The sequence below is a fragment of the Podarcis vaucheri genome, assembly GCF_965113315.1.
Source record: "Podarcis vaucheri genome assembly, chromosome: 1".
In the NCBI taxonomy this organism is placed as follows: Eukaryota; Metazoa; Chordata; class Lepidosauria; order Squamata; family Lacertidae; genus Podarcis; species Podarcis vaucheri.
Genome location: NC_138759.1, coordinates 84,887,914 through 84,909,765, shown reverse-complemented (window position 1 = coordinate 84,909,765; position 21,852 = coordinate 84,887,914). Strand labels below are relative to the sequence as shown.

At 44.3% G+C, this 21,852-nt stretch overlaps 1 protein-coding gene across 7 annotated transcripts in view; it reads right to left on the bottom strand.

The window, feature by feature from the left end:
• SLC43A3 (solute carrier family 43 member 3) overlaps window positions 1-14,182 on the bottom strand; it is a 44,832-nt gene extending 30,650 nt beyond the window's left edge. The window contains exons 1-2 of one of the 7 annotated variants that reach the window (XM_082211555.1): window positions 13,190-13,270; window positions 11,687-11,754 (exon numbers count right to left, since the gene is read on the bottom strand). Coding sequence is in view for 1 of the 7 variants with exons in the window: in XM_082211551.1 (XP_082067677.1) it covers window positions 6-66 (61 nt within the window). In the remaining 6 variants the exon portion in view is untranslated. Of the gene's footprint in view, window positions 1-5; window positions 345-11,686; window positions 11,756-12,799; window positions 12,942-13,189; window positions 13,309-14,073 lie in introns of those variants that run through there. The other 6 variants (XM_082211556.1, XM_082211548.1, XM_082211554.1 and 3 more) reach the window with 6 other exon arrangements.
• Between the last annotated feature and the right edge of the window lie 7,670 nt (window positions 14,183-21,852).

The following is a 21,852-nucleotide window of genomic DNA, read 5'->3' as shown; positions in this document are numbered from 1 at the left end:
CCTACGTTGCTTTGTGTCTTCCATTACGCTGCACGTTCCACCATCTGGATGTCTTAGCTCAGGCATGTCCAAAGTCCATTTGGGGGCTTAATCTGGCCCGCCAGTCGGTTTAATCCAGCCCCAGCCCCAGTGGCAATTTATTTCCTGGGGTAAAATCCTTTAAAAAGCTCAACTACTTTGGTCGGCCCTCACATATGTTCACTTCATCAAATCTGGCCCTATTTGAAAAATGTTTGGGCCCCCCCCTGTCTTAGCTGAACTCCCGCATGTGTGCCATTAAGCAAATCTCATGGGGGGGGCATGTGTGTGTCTTCCAAGCCATTAGCGCTGCTCCCACTCCAAGCTGCAAGAAGCAGGGACAAGCACCTTCTGCTACCGCTTACAGTTAGAAAGACCTTTTAATTCCTAACGAGACTTTGCACCTTACACTTGTTTATTTAACTTCCTTAATGGACCCTTAATGGAGGTACATTATTGCAAGGGCTTGTGAAAAGTCCACTTAATTATGCCAAAGGAGTTGCTTTCCAGCACTAAAGATTAACTTTGGCCCAGAACTATCACTCTTTCCATATGCCTGGATTTCCCTTTCCCACTGCATTGATTGTGTGTCATTATTGACACCAACTATGCCAGCATTTGTAGGTCACACTTTCTAAAATCATTATGATTCCCTCAGTAATTTTTCTGTTAACCTTTCCGTCACATCAGGATTTTTCACAACTATGCAGCTGGCATGGCAGAGTGATGCCTGCACTTTGGTCCAAGTTGGTTTAATTTACCACAGTTTAGGGACAGACAACACATATATCTGAGATTAAAGTGTCAATGGGACACACACTCCCCCTGTGGCATAATAAACTGTCTATGCATGGGATACACAATCCTACCCCCTCCCCCACACACACACACATCTTGTTAGCATCTCCAGACAAACACAATGCTTATTTAATGGTTAGTATAGTGCTTCAAAACCTGGCAAGACCTGTTTGACCCAAGAAAATAGAGCAAGCATATTATTTATTAAATAATATCCCACTTTTCCTCCAGAGAATTCAAAGCAGCATATAGATCTTCCCCATCCCTCACTCTAATTTAATCCTTTGAGGTAGGTTAAACTGAGAGATAAGGACTAGCCTGAGCCACTTCGTCCACTGAACACAGTGCCTCCTTGCACAATATTAAAATACACAGACAAAAGAATACACTTTTTATTTATTTTGTTTAAATATGTATAAGCACGCTTTCATATAAAATACTGCAAGGCAGCATACAAACTAAAAATACAATACTATAATAAAAACAAGAAAAACACCAGGCATACCAGCTGATTGGCAAAAAAAAAATCTCAGGTTCAAAAAGCCTGTTTTTCAGAAGATGTCTAAAAGCGAGCAGATGACTCCTGCTGAACCTCTACTGGCAAGGAGTTCTGCAGGTCAGGGTCTGCCACACTATAGTCTCAGTTTGTGGTGAAGGCCAGCTGAACTGGGGTTGGCCTCCTATGCCCCATCAGAAGACCTCAGTGATCAAGGTGAAGCATAAAAATGTGATGGCATGGATGGAATAATGTCTATTGCTATAGTGCAAGTACATTTTTCCGTCAATTTTAACATTGCACTCAATCTTTTCTATTGCTATGCATCAAATTAATCTAGGCATTCAGATCATATTCAACCTATTCTGAGGACCAGGCCCAGACATTTAGGTACACAAGGCAAACCACAAAATGGTGGGGGGCTCTGCTAGGAAAGAAGGGGTGAGTGAAGCTCTACATCCGGGGGGGGGGATTTACATTGGGAACAATGGGGGAAGGAGACCAGCAGCCCCTTCTATTCGCCAAGAGGCCACTCTAGAGCCAGCATAGGAGGAGCTATTGAGGAGGTGACAGATTCAGCCTCCAAGGAGTGCACCACAGTTTTTGCTGTCACGGAGATGGCGGTGGCAGCAGCAGACTATGCATAGAAAGTCAGATCTGCTGCCTCTGTGGGATCCTGCTGCCTGAGGCAGTTGCCTCCCCTTGCCCAATGGGTGGACCAGCCCTGCCTATTCTGCACTGATTCCAAGTCATTTCAGAGTGCTGGCTTTGGCTTTTTAAACCCTAAACAGTTTGGGATCAGGTTATCCAAGGACCACCCTGATCTCCAGCCTGTCACTTGGAGCTGTTAGATTGCTGGGTAACAGATATAAGACCTTTTGTCCCCACACCTTTGGAACTTCCTCTCCATGAAAACACGTACTATTGCTTCATTATTTATGTTTTAAAAGAAATCTCTGAAGATGTTTTTATTCCAGTCTGCACTTGATTAATTACCGTAATGGGATATGCCTGAAGGTTTTTAGTTGTTGATAGTTTTCAGTTACTATGTTAATATTAATGATTAAACTGCAATCACTGTTATTTTCAAGTGTTTATCACCTCGGAAGGACAGCGTGTCCTAAAAGATGTGATACAATTTCTTTACATACACATTTATGTAGATTTCATAATTATAATTATATAAAATCATTTTGAGCAAGACTCTTTATAGGAAATGCTCAATTATGACTCTTTAAAAAGTTTTTAAAATGTGTTTGTTAATTACAACGATAACAATTTTGTGTTTTTGGTCTTTATTCTATGCACTTATACCATATGCAGGGCTTTTTCAACTGGAACTCAGTTCTAACACCTCTCAGGTGGGCACCATTGCCATTCTAAGAGAACAAGGGATGTGTTCATGGTTAGTTCTGGCACCTCTTTTTCTAGAAAAATAGCACTGGCCATATGCATATATTATTTGAAGTTTTGAAGTAAATTAGGTGTTTTTTTATTAAATACCTTTTCCTCAAGTATATTGTCTTTCTATAATTTGGTAGTGTAAATCCTGCCAGAACCCACTGAGAAGGACAAAAAAGGTGCACTTCCTTCATAGGTGACCTTATATTGCCATGTTAGCTGATAACTTAGTGTTATCTAGGTACTGGGGGGAGTAAGAATCTCACTGGGAGTGGGGGGGGGGACAGAAATACAATACAGAGAACTTGTCAAACACCTAGTAGTCACAAAAAATAGGTGGTATGTACATTTCCCCTTCATGGATCAATGCCTTGCCATGGTGAAGGGGCTTGAATAACTCAGAGAAGCTATGAGCTATGCCATTCAGGGCCACCCAAGATGGACAGGTCATAGTGGAGAGTTTTGACCAAACGTGATCCACCTGGAGCAGGAACCAGCAAGCCACTCCAGTATCCCTGCCAAGAAAACTCCATGGACAAAGACAACAGGCATATAAGTGCCTGGAGTGCTCTGGTCCATGGGGTCACGAAGAGTCGGACACGATTAAACGACTAAACAACAACAATGCTACATTTAACTCACTGGGTCACAAGTAACTGTACAAGTCTGTAACAGTTGGGTGTATGAAATCCATGGTCAGCCTTACAGCCAGACTGTTTGGTTCCTCCCTTGAAAATGGGAAACAGCAGCTGGTCCAGAATCACAGCTTCTTGGTTAGTGGTCAGGAATGGACTGCAGAGTTTGTGCAGTGCTAGAAGAACTGCACTGGTCTGGACTACAGGTTAGTTTCCAGGCACAATCCAAGGTGGTGAATGAACTCAGGCTTGCTAGAGAGGTTAAAAGCAACAAAAAAGGCTTTTATGGGTATGTTCGTAGCAAAAGGAAGAACAAAGAAACTGTGGGGTCACTCAGAGGAGAAGATGGTGAAATGCAAACAGGGGACACAGAAAGGGCTGAACTACTCAATGCCTTCTTTGCCTCAGTCTTCTCCGATAAAGAAAACAATGCCCGACCTGAAGAATTTGGAGCAAATGATTCAGCAAAGGAAACACAGCCCAGAATAACTAAGGAGATAGTACAAGAATATTTGGCTAGTTTAGATGTATTCAAGTCTCCAGGGCCAGATGAACTGCATCCAAGAGTATTAAAAGAACTGGCAGATGTGATCTCAGAACCACTGGCAGTCATCTTTGAGAATTCCTGGAGAACAGGCGAAGTCCCGGCAGACTGGAGGAGGGCAAATGTTGTCCCTATTTTCAAAAAGGGGAAAAGAGAGGACCCAAATAATTACCGCCCAGTCAGTCTGACATCAATACCAGGGAAGATTCTGGAGCAGATCATTAAGCAAACAGTCTGTGAGCACCTAGAAAGGAATGCTGTGATCACCAATAGTCAGCATGGATTTCTGAAAAATAAGTCATGTCAGACTAACCTGATCTCGTTTTTTGACAGAATTACAAGCCTGGTAGATGAAGGGAACGCAGTGGATGTAGCCTACCTTGATTTCAGCAAGGCATTTGACAAGGTGCCCCATGATATTCTTGTAAAGAAGCTGGTAAAATGCGGTCTTGACTATGCTACCACTCAGTGGATTTGTAACTGGCTGACTGACCGAACCCAAAGGGTGCTCATCAATGGTTCCTCTTCATCCTGGAGAAGAGTGACTAGTGGGGTGCCACAGGGTTCTGTCTTGGGCCTGGTCTTATTCAACATCTTTATCAACGACTTGGATGATGGACTCAAGGGCATCCTGATCAAATTTGCAGATGACACCAAACTGGGAGGGGTGGCTAACACCCCAGAGGACAGGATCACACTTCAAAACGACCTTGACAGATTAGAGAACTGGGCAAAAACAAACAAGATGAATTTTAACAGGGAGAAATGTAAAGTATTGCACTTGGGCAAAAAAAATGAGAGGCACAAATACAAGATGGGTGACACCTGGCTTGAGAGCAGTACATGTGAAAAGGATCTAGGAGTCTTGGTTGACCACAAACTTGACATGAGCCAACAGTGTGACGCGGCAGCTAAAAAAGCCAATGCAATTCTGGGCTGCATCAATAGGAGTATAGCATCTAGATCAAGGGAAGTAATAGTGCCACTGTATTCTGCTCTGGTCAGACCACACCTGGAGTACTGTGTCCAGTTCTGGGCACCACAATTCAAGAGGGACACTGACAAACTGGAACGTGTCCAGAGGAGGGCAACCAAAATGGTCAAAGGCCTGGAAACGATGCCTTATGAGGAACGGCTAAGGGAGCTGGGCATGTTTAGCCTGCAGAAGAGGAGGTTAAGGGGTGATATGATAGCCATGTTCAAATATATAAAAGGATGTCACATAGAGGAGGGAGAAAGGTTGTTTTCTGCTGCTCCAGAGAAGCGGACACGGAGCAATGGATCCAAACTACAAGAAAGAAGATTCCACCTAAACATTAGGAAGAACTTCCTGACAGTAAGAGCTGTTCGACAGTGGAATTTGCTGCCAAGGAGTGTGGTGGAGTCTCCTTCTTTAGAGGTCTTTAAGCAGAGGCTTGACAACCATATGTCAGGAGTGCTCTGATGGTGTTTCCTGCTTGGCAGGGGGTTGGACTCGATGGCCCTTGTGGTCTCTTCCAACTCTATGATTCTATGATTCTATGATTCTATGATCTTTTACAGTCCTCAATGTCCTGGACAAGGATACCTCTGGTAGCACTTTTCCCTACATAAACTGCCTTGTGTGCTCGATTTGTTTCTCAAACCCCTTTCCTGGCCTCCACAACCAGGGCCAGCCTGAGGCTAACCTGTGTCTCCTCCCTCCCTGTCAGGGAAGATGGAGTGAGTGAAGATATACATGAGGAATAAGGGGGCAAGAAAGATTGACATTGGGATCTGCTGCCCCCAGGGATACTGTCACCTCATCTGGACTCATGGGCAGGTGAAACCTGGCCACAACTCTCAGAGGCAGAACTGGTAGCTACAAGAAACAGGCCCTTTTGGGCAGCAGCACATATGCCCTTTAGAAATCTGTCCAGAGGAGCCGAGGTCCAAAGAGAAGTTGGCAACCCTAACCACCACATTTCCCTGTTTAGAGGGCAATGTCTCCAGGCGGAAAACATAACTTTCAAGCATAATGGAGCCCCAGTATTTTAGAAATGTACTGTCTCTTTTACTAATTTTTCAGAGGAGAGCTCTTTATTCCACCGCATACCCTTCCTGTACTGTCCAGATGACTAAACCAGGGTTGTCACATTTCAAAAGGTGAAAATCCAAACACAAAAGTTGTTGTGTGTTTTTTGCATTTTTAAACTATTTTTAAGAAAAATCAGCAAAATGACACTGCCGCCATGGGTTGCCATATGGATTTTCCAGGACATTTCACCAATTTCTGCCCAGACACTGCTTTCAACTTCAGTATTCTGGGTATGTCCAGGAAAATCTGGACATATGACAACCCTAACTAAACTTTCACGTAGTGTGTATACTGTGTTCAAATAGGTAGAATGGGTAACATCTCAGTTGTGGTGCATATATTTTCAGGTTAACAGATAGCTAAACAATATGTGTGGATTATCAATAGGTAATGTGCACAGAAAAGAAATTCTTAAGAAAATGGTCTCTTGGAGAGGTCCAATGCAATTACATATGTCATATCACAGAATCATTAATGATGACTTTTCCTAAGATGTTTGGAACCTGATGGATCTGCCTGCTGTTAACCAAGTAATTTCTAGCACTAATTTCTCATGAGACTATCTCTAGAGCAGGGGTGGGAAACCTGAGACCATCCAGATGTTCCTGGACTACAGCATGCATCATCCCTGAACATGTCAGCTGGAGCTGGTGGAAACTGGAGTCCAACAAAATCTGGAGATACACAGATTCCCCCGTCTCCCAACATATTATGTCACAACAGATAGAGAGGCTCTGTTGTGCAAGGCCCTTTAAAATGCATGGGAGTTGTATAGCAGCACAACTATGTTTTATCACTGCTCACATCCATTTTAATTGGGCTAAAGGAACAGGAAAACATCCTAGTGTACAAACCATTTTAACCAATACATGTGGCAGGTGTCTGTTTTGTCTTGAGTTGCAAAAAGGCTGTAGCTATAAAGCTAACCAGATCCACCCATTAGTTTTGAGAGGTGGCGGAGGAAGGGAGACAAGGAAGGTGTTTGAAATGCATTCATCATAATCACCCAGATTGTTTTGCTTGCAGAAAAAGCCAAAGAGAGAAGAGGTAATAAGGCTGCACGGCTGGGAAGGAAGACTGAAAGGAATCTAATCACAAAGTAAAACAGAATCTGTGTGCAAGGTATAGGAGCAGCAGCAAATAAGTCTGACATAAAGAGCAACATGCTGATGACAGTACTCTGTCATTTAAACCATGAACAGTCAGTGGGGCTGTAAAACAAGAATACTTTTGCGGTAAATTATCTGGAATTATCTGGGAAAGCTACAGTAGAGGCTGCTCGTTATACAGATTGATTGTTTCTATTTTAAACGTTTTCAGGCACGCACACACAAAGCCCTAAGGCCACTACTTATGCACCTGAGACACTCATTCAGGAATGCCGACTCAGGTGCATTGCATTTCAGCAATCCCAGCGGAAGCAGAATCAGTTCCTCAGTCATCTTTGGGGGAGGGGATGCTTCTTTTGGGCTGTGTCCCACAAACCATAATTTCAGCATTTTCTCCCACTTCTCTGTTTTGTTAGTACTGTATTGTGTAAATCAAATAGTAGTAGGGACATTCATTTCATTTCATTTCATTTCATAACTTACATTGCAGGTAAGACATGTTGAAATGCTGGGTTGCCAACTTTTTAAGGGCCCTGTTCCCTTCTTGGTAGGGGCAGCCTGGTGTGGGGGGGGGGAGGCTATGTTACTAAGTGGAGCTTTCCTCATTACTTTTGCCTCCTTGCTAGGAAAAGTTGTTAAATTTCTGCTCATTAGACTGCAGTTAAATGGTCAGGAACAGGGCTGGTATGAATGTTGGCAACCCTAACAGAAACCTTCAGATGTTCCTATACTGTGCATAACAAAGCTCTTGCTTGTTTGTTTATGAGGGGATAATCATTTATACAAGAACAATAGTAAGTTGCATTTAGAGAGAAAAGACAACCCAGATTTACCCCCAAAAAGAATCTTGGACCTGTAAGCAGAACAAACAAACCCTGGGAGAGTACAGTTTATGGTCTCTTTAGGGAAAATGAGGTACAGCTTGTGGATACCAGGGCTGAAGGCAAACTCTCTACCATCAGCCTCTTCGCCAGTCCAAATTCACATCTCTTTTGGATATAAAAGACTAGCTCATTAAATGCCAAGCATGACACTGCTGGAACAGACCAAAACTGTCCAGCATATGACCCCAGGGACTGGTTTCCTTGGATTATAAACAGCCTATTCATGGTGCTACAATGCACACCTCCCCCTCTCAGAAACACTTCATAGTCTTCTCATTCCATACAGAGCTCCCTTCTGTGCTACAGAGACGGACTCTCTGTCCAAAATCAGTCTTGCTCCTCCTCCTCATGAAGTACAATCCCTCTTATGCATCTGCCCATATCACTGGCTTTCCAGGTCTCCATTTTCTCTTTTTACTGACCCTATATTTGTACAGTACAGTACAGTACAGTACAGTAAAAAGGTATGTGGCAAATAAGTAGATAAAGTTTTTTCTCATCACTTGTATCTCCTTATTTGTTTGTTTTTAAAAAATCACCGGCAGACTTTCTGCTTGCCAGGTGTTCAAGGCAGAAGAACATGATTGTCAAAAATAGTTGCTGATCATGTTAAGACTAAAATAAAATTTAAAAATTGGTGCCTTGAAGCATTCTAATATAAGGAACAGAACCATTAATATGTATGCAGAGTAACATAAAAAGAGATCATTAATTGATTTGAGTTTGGGAAGAATTCACTTTCAATTTGTGAATAATTAACTACATAAAACAGAATAGAGAGACACGAAGGTCATGAGTAGAAATGCATTGAACAAAATGCCCTTGCTGGTCAGTAGGTATGCTGCTAAGCAACAACCAAAGGCTCTGATTCAGCAAAGCATTTAACTCAAATCCAGCAAACTTAGCAAGCCACACTGTGAAGCACCTCTCCTTTAAAAAGCAGGTGTGGAGCAGGAGGTGAGGGGCTTGAAGTGGGCTGTGGGGAGACAGGTGGCTGAGGTGTAAAGAGAGGTGTTGGGGAAGGGTAGTAGACAATATCGGCAAACAGAGCAAACAGGGATGGCAGCTCCTTGTATGTTTGATACCCTTTTAACTGGCCAGGGGAGGGGAGTCTGGCTGCTGAAAAATAGCCCTGGGAATTGCAGCTTGGCAAGAATGCTGCAAATAAAGTTAGAATTCTCTAACCTCTATTTACATAGCAATTCCTTAAGGAGACATAATTATGGTTAGGGAGAATCTTGTCTTAAACCAGCTGAGCAAGTAGCCTTACCCTTTTCCTCTGCAGAATATCAATTCTCCTCATAGAGGCAGCAGTACAATCAAAATTATCTGCAGAGAGGGATCCTATGCAGGCCTACTTGGAAGTGTATTCTGTTGAGCTCAATGAGACTTGCAGTAAAATCCTATGCATGCCTACCTCTAGAAGTAAACCCTTGATTTTAATGAGCCCTACTTCCAGGTATGTGAGTATATTACAACCTAAATTCCTAGTAAATGCACTTAGGATTGGAGTCTAAAGACAGGGCTATATTGACTTAAGGTCAATTCAAACTATAAAGTATCTAACAAAGACAGCAATTCTACACCCACTTACATGGAAGCAAACTGCACTGAACTCAGTGGCACTCGCTTCCAGGGAGACATATATAGGATTGCACTGTTCATTCCAATTACATTTTAGCAGTTGTGTGATACTCTTGGAAGTCCCTTTTCTGTGACAATATTGAGATATCTTATCCACCCAAAATTAATAAGAGGTGGCAATAGCCTTACTGCTGCCCTTCAGCGATTCTGAAATGTGGGATCAGACCTACACAGCAAAACAAACTAACTAACCCTCCTTAAAAGTTTATTATGGCTCTTATCTTCAGTGATAGCCAAGGTCAAATCCACTAGGGATTTGCTTCTTGACTAGCTCCAGGCCTCATTTATTTTATCCTTGTTGCTAATTTCAGCTGCTATGTTGACTTTCCAAACAGTGGAGTGGGGATAAGGACATTTTCCAAGCTTCAGACTCCCCCATCTCCTGGGTCAACAAGAATAAAACTTTCCACAGGAACTCTGATTTCACAATATATTGTCATGGCTATCAGATCGAAAAGAGAAGAAGGCCTACAGCTTTAATTATCTCACAGAAGAGCTTTTCTAACCCCTTGCTGAAATCCCCTTTTTCAACAGAAACCCTCTCCTCTTTTACATCTCACCTAGGGCTTTCAAAGATGGAATTGAGGGGGTGGGGGTGGGCGGGGGAGAACAGTTTTGCAGATTTCCTTTAAAAATGCTTTTGGAGTATCCTGGTTTTTACTTTTTGAAATATGGCAACCCTGTCTCACCACACTTGCATTCTGTTTATAGAATGGGGGGAAATATGTTGCAATTCAGTAGTGTCAATGTGACTGTTTTGTACTCCCGGGTCTTTACAGTGTAACCTATAAACTAATAGCAAACTGATTTTATAGTCAAAATGGCAACATTCACACACAAACAGGTTTGGGGAAAACCCGAGGTTTATAGCAGTACAAGAAAAATATTTAGAGGGAAAGCCCTACAGGGATGAGGAGTAAACACACACACAGGGGACAGGGGGGGGAATGTTCAGTGAGGGCTGAGCATGGCCAGTATGCACAAGATGCTGACTTACTGTTAAAGAGAGAGAGAGAATAGAACAGAGTATCCTAGAAAAGGTTAGCTGCTGGCATCCAGCACACCACATTGCAACATTTTGTTGCAGGTTCCACTTGCTGACCACTCATTTGGGAGAAGAGTTTTTCCATGCACAACTATCTTTCTCTACACTTAGTACCACCAGCAGTCAAACACATTTACACAGCCTGCCACACACCTAAATAATATTCACTACACTCTTGTGTATGCATGCCTGCACATCCAAGTGCACCTTGTTTCTGCAAAGAGGGAGTGAAGGGAAGGCCCAGGCACATTTCACAGCATTTTGGCTTTCTAAAGCAAATAAATGTACAAGTAGCTGTGAAACATGTTTTTAAAAATATGATCTAAGGAAAAACAAACACCGCCTAATTATACCTGCGGTTTCCTCAAGGTCTTGGTCATCCAATGAGAGAGCTTTCTCCTTTTCAAAGAGGGAAGTTAGCTCATGCTCAGAAGCATAAGGTCCATTCAGAAATGTCCACAAGCAGTGGCGAGGACCTAAAGGAAACACAAGTCTAGGGGAATTGACAACTGCTCTAATACTCCTAGACCATACTCCCATTTAATTCCATTTTCATCCCAGCAAGCAGATGAGAAAGTAGTAATTGATGCAAATTGTTCTCCTGCCGATACAAAAGGGAGATGCTTGGATATTTGGTTAAATTGATAAAAAGACAAGGTTCTGTGCAGTTTCTGACCACCTGAGGCATAGACACAGACGACACTGTCCATTTCCTGAGCAGCACAAACTGCAGGGCCTGTATAAACTTTTAGGTAATAATTGAGCAAGTGGAAGATAAAATGAGGACTTTGCGAAATATATGATTCACCAGACCTCAGTAGGGCACAAAATCATGTGTTCTTGCTTATGAGCAAGAAAAAGAGGCAAGAGAGAAGTCTGCAGATATCAGACAAAGACTGATTCTTTTCATTATCTCCTTGCCTGCCATTTCAGGACCACAAACAGTGGACAGGACCTCGGATAAATGCTGGAGGCAGTGTTTTTTTGGTTTTGAAAAGAGGAATAAGGCTGCAATGCTGCACACACTTACAAGGGAGTAAGTCCCACTGTACTCACATATTGCTTTTGTCCCACTGTTGCCTCTGGTCAAACAGTTGTTGAAACAATACGAAATGCTGCAAAACCTGTTTGTCAGACATAACAATGGGATGAGTGCATATGTCCTACTCAATGGCATACTCTAGCTTCAACTCTGAAAAGCAAGCAAAACAAATCACTTGTCTCCCACTAAAGAGCTTCTCTTGGGATTCCAGAGACCACTTCTGAGCAAGGCCTGTCTTTACCCAGAATCCTCCTACCTCAATATTTCACAACAAAAACTCTTCCTCCTTGTCCCAGGGGTCTAGAACACCACCAGGTACTCACCTGCTCCAAAGGATACATGCTAGTACTGCCAGCTTTTCTCTAGAGAGCCAGGCCTGCCATGAATTCCACATCTACTTATGCTAGTCAAGGCTGTTGACTTTCAGCATCCCAAAACCACAACACGGAACAATTTCCAGGTGTGCTGTAAGTAGTGCATGTTTGGCTTTCCTTTCAGAGCAGAGACAGATATGGGGGCTATTTTAATTTTCTGTAGAATTTTATATTGGGTCGAGATCTTGGCCTATTCATCTGTTTTCAGTAATGACACCTACCCTGGAGACAAGACAATTAAGAAACCTAAATAAATGCTCAGCACGTGGGATACAAACACTTCCTCACAACGACACGTCTGCTCAGAATTCATTTGGGTAGCCCACCTCTCATCTCTGAATAGTCACTACCTGTATCCATATAACCTCAGGCAACCTCAGGGCCATGAATTCGAGCCCCACTTTGGGCAAAAGATTCCTGCATTGTAGGGGGTTTGGACTAGATGACCCAAGTCTACGATTCTGATACAAAAAGCAAGAAACACCTCCCTTCTATTCTTTGACCACCTTCGAGAGCAACCTACTCCCAGCTGCTCACACACACCTGTACAAGTCAAACTTTCTGATGTCTTCCTATGAAGTTAGGCGCCGAGGCTGCTTCCCTCCCCACATTTTCACGGCAGCAGTAGCGGCCCGACACGTGGCTCATTTATTCAGAAGTCGCCGGGGATGCATTCAAGGTAGGCAAGCTCGAGAGCAACCAACTTCCAAGATCCCTCTAACAAATAGGCGCTTTTAGGCGCTCCAGACATACCTCCTTCCTAAGGCTCAGGGCCCCTCTTCCACTCAGTCCAATGCGAAGAGGGGGACGTCGACTAGCCCCGTGTGGCCAAAGGACAGGCTGCTCTGGAAGAGACCACTATCCGTGCCCCCCCCCTTGGAAGAGACCACTATTCCTCCCACCTGCAAATATGCGCTCTGGCAACCTCCCTCAGCTGCAGGTACTTTCCCCTTCCCTCCCCACGCGCCCGGAGGTGTCAGTCACCGGCCCCGCCCCCGCCCTGCCCCCCCTGGGGCCCCTCGCCGATTGGGTGGCCGCCTCTCCCTGCCTACTCCCTCCCCTGCTCGCAGGAGGCTCCCGGAGACAGGCCCGCCCCAGCCCCACATGAAAGGAAGCCGCGCGCATTTGCTCCCGCGGACTCACCCTGCCCGCGTCAATCCGGCCGGCCGACTGTTGTCATAGCGGTGGGTCGTGCAGCCCTGGCCGCACGCCACGGGTGTCCTCCATAGGCAGCGCGGGGTGCTCTGACGTCAGCGCGGAGACACGCCTCTCCCGCTCGCCGTCTCTTCAGGAGCCGCGTATTGGACCAGCCCCCGCCCCCCTGGGCCGCGCCAGATGAAAGGGATTGTTCTACTCGACACCTTCGGCGCGCCAAAACAGCCGCGCTTTTCGCCATTAGCGAAATATATAGGCTGCTGCAGCCCTATTGGGGATTTACCTGGGGGGGGGGGGCGTTCTCAAACTTGGGTCTCCAGCTGTTTTGGGACTACATCATCCATAGCTAGCAGAACCAGTGGTCAGGGATGATGGGAATTGTAGTCCAAAAAAAAAAAAAACCCAACAGCTGGAGACCCAAATTTGAGAAACCCTGATCCAGTACATTTTGCTCTCTGAGGCAGACATAAGAAGCTGCTTTTTACTGCGCCATACCATCGGGTCCATCTAGCTCAGTATTGTCTACACTGACTGGCAGCTGCTGTCCAGGATTTCAGACCAGGATCTCTCTCAGCCCTACCAGGAGATGGTGGAGATTGAGCCTGAAGCCTTCAGCTCATAACGGAAACGCTGTAACTCTCCCCTAAGTAATTTTGGGCACATCAGGCAAAAAAAAGAAAGGAGGCCATTTCCCCCTCCTTAGTAAAAATACAATAATAAATAACACTTTGCTTCCCTGCCAAATCCGCCACCTGAGGCAGCTGCCTCACTCCGCCTGCAGTCCTGCTTTTCCTGTGTGCTAGTTTCTTGTTTTCAGGGATTTTGCTCAAACTGGAGGTCAGGGAGAACTATTCAAAAGTGGAGTCCCATACCTGTTGCCAGAAGTAGTACAGAGTATTTTACCACCTCCGCGTTTGATGTCCTACCATGTAGTTCTGCTGCGTGTGCTGAAGACCCAGTACTATCTAGAGATCATACTTCTGTCACCCCACCCAGGAAAAGCAAGTGAGGATTTGCTGTTTTGATAACTGTGTGTGCCAGTTTCCTACACGCATGTGCCAAAGTGACTCACAACACAAAAAACAATGATACAATAACTGCAGTACATATAACTGTTACAAAAAGGCCTCCCTTTAATTCACTTGAAAGGCAATCTGGCAGGCCACCAACTGCTGGGAAAGGAGGGGAAAGAGCATCCAGCTGTGTAAAGGGAGATAGGAGCACAATTCTTAGTGAGCCCAACATATTTCAGATCCAGTTTATCCTCAGGGGTGCTCTCAAATCAGGATTGTCAATATGGTATTGAAATACTGCTACAACTCGCTAACCTGGCACTCTGCATTTTTCATGTTAATTGAATCTTTTTCATGAACAGTCTGAAAAAACTTGGACCGCCATTCATAGACTCATGGAATTGTACAATTAGAAGGGATCATGAGGGTCATCTAGTCCAACCCCCTGCAATATAGGATTCTTTTGCCCAGTGTGGGGCTTGAACCCATGACGCTGAGATTAAGAGCCTCATGCTCTTCCGACTGAGCTATCCTTGTGATTCATCTGCTTTTACATAAACTGGTTACTGCTGAGAACTCTGTGAAGTTCTCCCAGGTTGGAAGTAATTGTACAGGAAAATACACAGGAAAGCAGATAAGGAGAGACAAACCAAAGAGAGCCAGATAAAAGTGACCAGTGGCCCCTGATTTGTTGTAGGTTTGCCTATAACGCGCCCACATTTTCTCTATCTTTCTTTGGGGAGGCTCCAGAATGTGCAATGATCAGAGCCCAGTATACACATGTCTGTTTATTGGCATGGAGTGTGTAATGTGTAGCCATCCTCTTGAGCTTGCAGTTTATGTTGAGCAGCAAAGCTGAGTATGTTTTGAATTGCTAAGAAAATGCTAGTGGTTATGATGGGCAGAGTGTGTGGCAGGTAATCTAAGAGTTAACCGGCCAGAGAACTATTGTTATTGGTGGCTATAAATATATGTGAATGAATGAATGAAAGATAGATAGATAGATAGATAGATAGATAGATAGGATGAGACAAGCTGCATCAGACCAAAGGCTGTCAAGTCCAATATCCTGTTCCCATATTGGACAAGCTGAAGCCTATTTTGGAAAGCCACATCCAGATATGAACACAAAAGCATTATCCCTATTATATATAATATAATTTGGAGACCTCTGGGAAAGTGCACCGCAACCCTTAATGGAACCCTTTTCAGTGAGAGCCAGGTCACCCAATGTCAAGGTGAAGGGTATGTTTTGCTCTCACCACAATAGTATCAAATACAGCACTTTGCCTAGCAAGCATTCACTTATATAAGTGGGGCTAGGCAAAAACATTTTGCTGCCTAAGGCAAAGAACAAAATGGTAATGCACCCATTCCACATACAAAAACCTGACAGGACTGCCAGCTGAATCTTCTTTCAACATTGGTGGTGGGACAACATCTTCCACCATACACAGCTTAGGAGGTACAGGACTAACTTGCTTAGGAAACTCAGGAATGGAGGTGGGAGTGCACCTACCTCCTGACATCTTCCACCTGAGGCAGCTGTCTCATTCTGCCTAATGGTAGGTCTGGCTCTGTGTGTATAAAAGGGGATACCATCAAGTAGGGGCTAAACCTTATGCCTGCTCTTATATTCACATCTCCACCTTTCATATTCACATTCCTGATTCTTAACCTGTGTAACCCCATCCTGTGTTCAGTTTCACACTAAACTGTGATAGTGTGTTGGAGAATGGGTTACATCTGTATTTCTACCTACCTCAGTGCAGCTAATGACCTTGTTATTGTATATAATATGAGACCTGTGTCCTTTAAATAATTCACCAAAAAGAGGACCACACTTACGGGAGAGAAGGCCAAACCATTTGACTAGTCAATTGTGGAGGCTGCAAGGTTTTTTATAGTTAGGAAACCTGAAAGAAATATACAATTTTACATCTGTTGAAGTAGTAGTGTGCATAATGCATAAATGAATCCAGTGGGTTTTAAAACAAAAGCAAAAAACCTGCAATCAATAAATAAGTAAATAACCTCCAGAACTATTTGAATACTGGCAGAGGGGACAGGTAACAAAAGGATAAATTCTCAGCTGATCCAGAGGTAGGGTTGTCCTACTCCCTTTAACACAAAGAACAGTTGGTGTTATGTGGCAAGGCTTATAAAAGGGATTAATCCAGCTGATCTAGAATGTATACTGATGTCAGTATGGTTTGGATTTTACTACTCCACTTTGAGGATTGAATGCGATGGGACCTAGTGTTGCAGTGAGGGTTAGATTTCAGGGCCATTATCCAGGGACCCGGGGGCAGGGGGAATTGCCACTCAGGGCATGGCAGGTTATGGTGGCAGTGGCAAACCTGCCCCATGTTAGCAGCTAAGCCAGTATGCTGGGGCTCACCTGGACAGGTGATCACTGCTGCAGGATTCATTTTTTCTTATTTTAATTTTTTTATATAGTTGAGAGCTGTGATCCATCCTTAAGCACTCCCCCTCTCCAGCTCCAATACCAGAAGGAAGCCCAACTCATGGCTATGTACACATTGGTGCCTTGAAAAGCAGTGAGGTAGCTTCCCTCCTCACTGCAACTGACTTTCTTACATTGCTGTGTACACTGGAGAGTTTTCTTCATCCCAGATAACATTGGCTGATTTCGTTCCCCACACTGCATTGCTGCATATATGCAATGCACACCCCTCTGCTTAACCTCGGCTTTCTTTTATTCTCATCAAATGGAAGCTGGTTTAAGGGGAAGTGCATCAAACAGGAGTATTCCTTAAGAAGCTGCAGGATTCAGATGCATCATGTGTGCTCAACTTCAAGCACCAGCAGTGGGAGTGCAGTGCAGTCAGAGTAAACCATAATGTGTACAACAACACAGCCTAAGAGAAAAGTGTCTGTAGCAATAGGAGAGGCACTGCCTGGGAGGATCCAATTTCCCTCGCCCACATGCTTCTTGAAGTTAAAATCAGAATTCACTCTCCCTTTATATGTGTGTGTGGTCAGAACAGACACATCTATAAACAGATGCCCTCATCATATCCACTTTGGTTCTCAGAAGAACTCACTAAGTTATCAGTAGCAACATGGATGGGCAAAAAACCTCTCCTTACTGGCTCTGGTGCTGAAAACCTGACAGATTCTGACTGAAAGCCACAGCTGCTTCCACTGCTGAGCTGGGCTATCTGTCTCACCAAGTCGCATTCTCCCAATACATCACTGCAGAAAAGCCACTGAACCCAGAAGCAGGCAGACAGGGAGCCGGGCCAGCCCATGCACTCTGGCAGCCACTCTGCATGTGCCTACATGGCTATGCTCCTATGATGCATGCTGGCCTCTATGGTTGCATTGGGGCATGTGCTGGAGCAGTGAGCAAGTGGCAGTGAAGTCTTGGAGGGCAGAACTTTGTCGCCAAGAATACTCTGCACCCCCTTAGGTAGCCTGATTCTCTCATGGGTGGTAGAGGACACTGTCCTGTTGCTAGTGCAGAAATAAGATTCAGCTACCAGTCCTGAATAGGCTTCTGTACAAGCCATGGGTTTATGTGGGGACAGCCCTGTGCTTCACCTTAAGGTAGCAAAGTGCATTGATCTTGCTACTGTGAGCCAGACATACAACAATAGCATATGCTCTGCAGTCCCCTGCACCATCATGGGTGAAAATTGCACATGTGCCTGTTTTGCAATTATAACATATCTTTGGGATATATATTTGTTATCTGAAGAAGCATGTATGCACACCAAAACTCATACCAATAACAAACTTAGTTGGTCTCTAAGGTGCTACGGGAAGGAATGTATATATTTGGAAGTAACTGTAGCTGATTCACACATCTCCCTTTCATATAGGAGATATATATGCACTATTAAGTGTGAAGAGTTCATGCATGTTTATTTCACTTCATGAGCACATAGCAGGACTGTGGTTGAAATGAAAAGGCATACATGTGTTCCTCCCTATATGATAGTAGAGAAGTACTGCTGGCACATCCTATTTCCTACATGAAAATCATCAGTTCAATGTGTGAAGCATCCTTACAGCTTGCAAAATCCTGTAACTGAAGCAAAACTGCTACTGAGCTCATTCAAGAGGGTATGTCTATGTGCACATATTTTCCATGATGTGTGGGTGTTTTTTCATATTGAAAAAGAAGTTATGCATGAAGCAGCCCCAGAATGAACACCAAGTATTGAAAACAAGAAGAGTCTTATGATACCTTAAAGACTGAAAGATTTATTATGGAAAAAGTATTTAGGGACCAAATAAATGTTATGTCATCATAAATCTGTTTGCCTTTAACATGAAACAAGATACTATGTTGACTTTTCTCCAGTAGACTTGGCTAACCCCCCTGGAAGTTGTTGCCAAGTTTTGAAATTTTACCAGCAGCCAGCAGAGGGGGCCTTAGGCCCATGTATATGTATCACTGCAATTTGACATGCCCTTTACCTAGTCTGTCTTCTGCATTATGCATAATCAGGCAAAGTGCAGAAGGGTGCAAGCATGTATTTGAGGCTTGAAAGGTCTAAAACAGGTAAGTTTGAGAGATGTTACTAGCAAGATTTACATCATAGTTCTTCAGCTGAGATCTGGTGCGCAGCAGAGGAACTCCTTGCAGATCCAACGATGATGGTGGAAAAAATGCTGGGGATGGATTGATGGCTCATTGGATGCATAGTGGGTGCCCAAAAAAAGAACCACCTGTTTGGTGCAAAGTACTCTATGTGCAGTATGTAAAAAGAAATACCCGCAGTATCAGAAAGCCTACTTGTTATTCATTTGTCTGTAGCTTTTATTTCTTTTTATGCTGCATTGTAATATTGTACACCACCACAGTTGTTTTCAGATGGTGGACAATTAATAAAATTATTTAAATAGAATATGCAGATAATCCATTACATGGACAGAAGTCCCATTGAAATGAGTTGGCCTTTCTTTGAGTAAACATGCTTAGAGTTATTGTATTGCACTTGTTGCACACGAATCAGAATTTTTAAAAATGGGAAAGTGCAGCAATTCAGAGGCAAATTGAAGGACTATGTTGGATTCTGTGGACAGTGGAAAGATGTAGTTTCAGATGGACCCCCGATGTCTTCACAGTCAGGTTTTAATGATTGAATGTGTAGTATGAGAAGAGAAAGCCTGGAAACATATAAAGAGTACATTTTCAGAAGAGGAGGAGGAGGAGGAGGAGGAGGAGGAGGAGGAAGAGTTTGGATTTGATATCCCACTTTATCACTACCCGAAGGAGTCTCAAAGCGGCTAACATTCTCCTTTCCCTTCCTCCCCCACAACAAACACTCTGTGAGGTGAGTGGGGCTGAGAGACTTCAAAGAAGTGTGACTAGCCCAAGGTCACCCAGCAGCTACATGTGGAGGAGTGGGGAAGCGAACCTGGTTCACCAGATTACGAGTCCACCGCTCTTAACCACTACACCACACTGGCTCTCTGCATCATTGATTAGCAGTAGAAGGGCCATAGCCAAGTGCTAGAGCATCTGCTTCAAATGCAGTACGTCCCAGGTTCCATCCGAGGCATCTTCAGGTAGGATTTTGGGGTATCTCCCATCTGAACCCCAGAAGACCCATTAAAAGTCAGTGTCGCCATTGCTGAGCTAGATGGATCAGCGGTCTGATTCAGTACAATGCAGCTTCCTATGCTCCCATCTCTGGTGAGGGGCAGGGCTTCCAGATGAGATAGTGTGGTTTAGAAGCATGTTTTGTGCAAGCATTGAAGAATCAGAACAGAACAGACATTCCCATCGTTTCATGTTAGTTGACAAGTCCATTCCAGCCAGGTCCTTTCAGAATCTGCATAGAGATGAATGGTGCTATTTAAACTCATTTTTGAATGATCTCATACCATGGGTTGGATAGTAAGATAACCAAGTTTGCAGATGGCATCAAATTATTATGGATGATAACATCAAACAGACTGTGAAGAGCACCAAAAGGGTCTCTTCAAACTGAGTAACTGAGCAACAGATGGCAGAGGAGATTCAACATAAATAATAAGTGCAAAGTAACATACATTGGCTATTGGGGAGTGGGAACAGTTCCAACTTCACATATATATTCCAGTGGGGTTTGAAATGACTGCATTCATCTGTAAGAGATCACGGGGTCATGGAAGTAGCACTGAAAAAGTCAGTCCGTTGTGCTGTGGGGGTTTTTTGTGGCTTTGTTTTAAAAAGGCAAATGTGATGTCAGGATGGTTGGGAAAGGGCCCAAAACAAAAACAGCAGATACCACATGGTCATTATATAAATCTCGTGTTCCCACATTTAGAATCCTGAAAGCAGTTCTGATCGCCCCCACCTTGGAGATGGTGGAGAGCTGGAAAATAACTCGAACGGAGGTGGGGTATTGATAATTGAAGCGTCTTCCCTCTAGGAAAAAGTCTCGGGAATGTAAGGTTTTGTTTTGCTTCTTTAAAGAAAGGAGTAGGATTAATAGGGTTATCCTAACTATGTCTACTCAGAAGTAAGTCCTATTGAATTCAGACTCAGAAGTAAGTCCTATTGAATTCAGAGGGGCTCACATCCAGGTAATTGGGGTCAGGATTGCTTCTTTACTCTGAGATTTACACGGAGGTTTATAGTAACCATACATGAACGGCGAGGGGTGGGGTGTTTTTCTCTGAAAGCCCTAGGACACTGATGGACAACAGGTTCCTGGCAAGCAAATGGATTAATTTATGGAACTACAGTAATGGCCACAAGATGCGGTCGTGGTGACCTGCCTAGATGGTAGAAAAAGAATTGGCCACATCATTGATGATCAACCATCAGTGCTTATTAGTGCTAAAACATACACACACCAACGGTTAAACAGCCGCATGTCCCTGTTTGTCAAATGCTAGAGACAAACGACAGGGAATGGGAATGTGGATCACGTTCTGCTTCTGAACTTCCAGGAGACATCTAACAGGTCACCATGGTTGGGCAAGGATGCTGGGCAGCAGAAAACCCGTTTCTGTGTATTGTGGGTACACAAGTGTCTTGGGGGCGAGCACAGTCCTTAGAAGTTGCAACGAATTGGGATGGTCAGGTGAGAGTACCATCACCTGCCTTGAGCAGACCAGGAGAAGAGCCTTACCTGTGTGGGAAGCGAAAGGGGTGTGGGATGGCTTTATGGGCAGCTAGCTTGAGGGACTCAATGCAGGAAAGAGGGGTTCTGGATTTAGAAAGCTCTACAGAGGATGGAGAGGAAAGGAAAGGAGGAGGGAAAGCCACGCTCCTGATGCCAGGTGCCCATGCTTGGTTGGCCCCAGTGCATTGTGGGAGCGATCCTCCCTCCCTAAGCGAGCCGCATATGGCCAGCCAAGCGGATGACGGCCCCCCTGAGTCAGCCTGAGCTACCGCCCGCCACCGCCCACCTGCACCCTCACCGTCTGTCTCTCCATCTTGTGATATTTCACTCCGGAGGCAGCGAGGCAAACAAACTCGGTGCCAGATTGTACTGAAGAGCCCCTCCCCAGCCCTCCCTACGCTCTACAGAGCTCTTCATCAACACTGGGTGGTAGAATCTTATCTCCCCCCCCCCAACTAACACACACACTTTCCCCCTGGACCTCCGACTTGCCTCCTCCTCCCAAGCCATGCCAATCAGAGGCGCATCTCCTTCGAAATGACAATTG